General features: G+C 66.0%; 1 protein-coding gene across 1 annotated transcript in view; it reads right to left on the bottom strand.

Annotated features, from left to right (window-relative positions):
• Positions 1-1,311, bottom strand: part of EIF4B (eukaryotic translation initiation factor 4B) — a 9,457-nt gene that overhangs the window by 1,519 nt on the left and 6,627 nt on the right. The window contains exons 8-11 of the mRNA XM_019473785.1: positions 1,156-1,292; positions 870-1,044; positions 515-714; positions 194-411 (exon numbers count right to left, since the gene is read on the bottom strand). Of these exons, the coding sequence (XP_019329330.1) occupies positions 194-411; positions 515-714; positions 870-1,044; positions 1,156-1,292 (730 nt within the window). The remainder of the gene's footprint in view (positions 1-193; positions 412-514; positions 715-869; positions 1,045-1,155; positions 1,293-1,311) is intronic.

Genomic DNA, 1,311 nt, shown 5'->3' on the forward strand with positions numbered 1-1,311 from the left:
AAGACGATGAACATCAAGACCTTGAGAAGAAGATGCCAGCGCCGTGGGGCAGGAGCAGGGAGAGCCGTTTACTGCCTGGGGAGGCCGAATCCTTGGGCCACAGGAACATCGGGAGGGACGAGCGGCTGCAACAGCCTCCTGGCACGGGGGAAATCTCGAGGGCCAAGGCCCAGGACACGTCCCCCCGCGGCACTGACCTCGTGGGGGAGTGCTGCTCCGAATCCGAGCTCTGCGAGCGGGCAGGGGGGTTGCTGCTCCGCTTCACCCAGGCGTTCTCCTTGGGCGGTGGCGCAGGCATCACCTTCAGGGGCTGCTTCTCCTCCTTCGGCTTGGAGGTGGGAGAAGGGGCATCGTCCTCTTTGGCGAACGTCTCGTTCTCCAAAGACTTCTCGCTCTCCCGCCTTCGCGTGGCTGCAGGGGACACACAAATCAATGTAGGATCGCGCAGAAGCTGCAAGAGGGGTGACAAGTGACAAGCCGGGCCCAGCTCGGGGCCACCCTGCTCTCTACTTACTCCTGCCCGTCGGGCCAGTTCCCACAGAGGTGCCGGGGGGCCCCGAATTGCCGGTCTGCGAGGACTCGCTCCCCGTCCGCGACCGCTCCTGGTTCTCTTCGCTTCGCCAGCTGGGATGCCTGCGCCGGAGGGGAGAGGGGGCTGATGCGGGTGCTCGGGAGCCGCAACACGGGGAGGGAAGAGGATCAGCGAGCGGGTTTAGAGCACCCCGAGAAGTGTTATCACGCCGGAGGGGAGAGGGGGCTGATGCGGGTGCTCGGGAGCCGCAACACGGGGAGGGAAGAGGATCAGCGAGCGGGTTTAGAGCACCCCGAGAAGTGTTATCAGCACCGCCGCCAAGAGGCAAGGGCAAGGGTGCTCCTTCTGTAGCCGCTCTTCCACCTCCCGCTCCCTGGCAGCCGTGTCCACCGGTTTGGCCCCCCCGAAGATGGAGGCAGCCCGGCTGGACTGGGGCGCAGGGGCCACGGAGGTCTCTTCCTCCTTGGGCGCGCTCCGGGGCTTCAGGTTCAGCTTCGGCCTCTGAGTGGGACCTGGGAAGGAGCAAAGACACGACGAGTGAGGACGAATCCCACCCTGAGCTGCTCTCAGCAGAGCCGGGGGCGGTCAGACCCGCGCCCCCCCCCCCCCCCCCAAGCCATTACCTCTGTCCTCACGGCGGAAATCATCCCGGCCGTAATCATCCCGGGAGTTCCACCTATCCATCCGGTCATCCCGCCGGTCATAGCGGTCTTCGTAGCGGTCACCGCACCCTCGGTAGTCGTCATCCCGGCGATAGCCGGCGCCGAACGCCCTCCTGC

The sequence above is a fragment of the Aptenodytes forsteri genome, unplaced genomic scaffold, assembly GCF_000699145.1.
Source record: "Aptenodytes forsteri isolate BGI_AS27 unplaced genomic scaffold, ASM69914v1 Scaffold268, whole genome shotgun sequence".
Classification (NCBI taxonomy): domain Eukaryota; kingdom Metazoa; phylum Chordata; class Aves; order Sphenisciformes; family Spheniscidae; genus Aptenodytes; species Aptenodytes forsteri.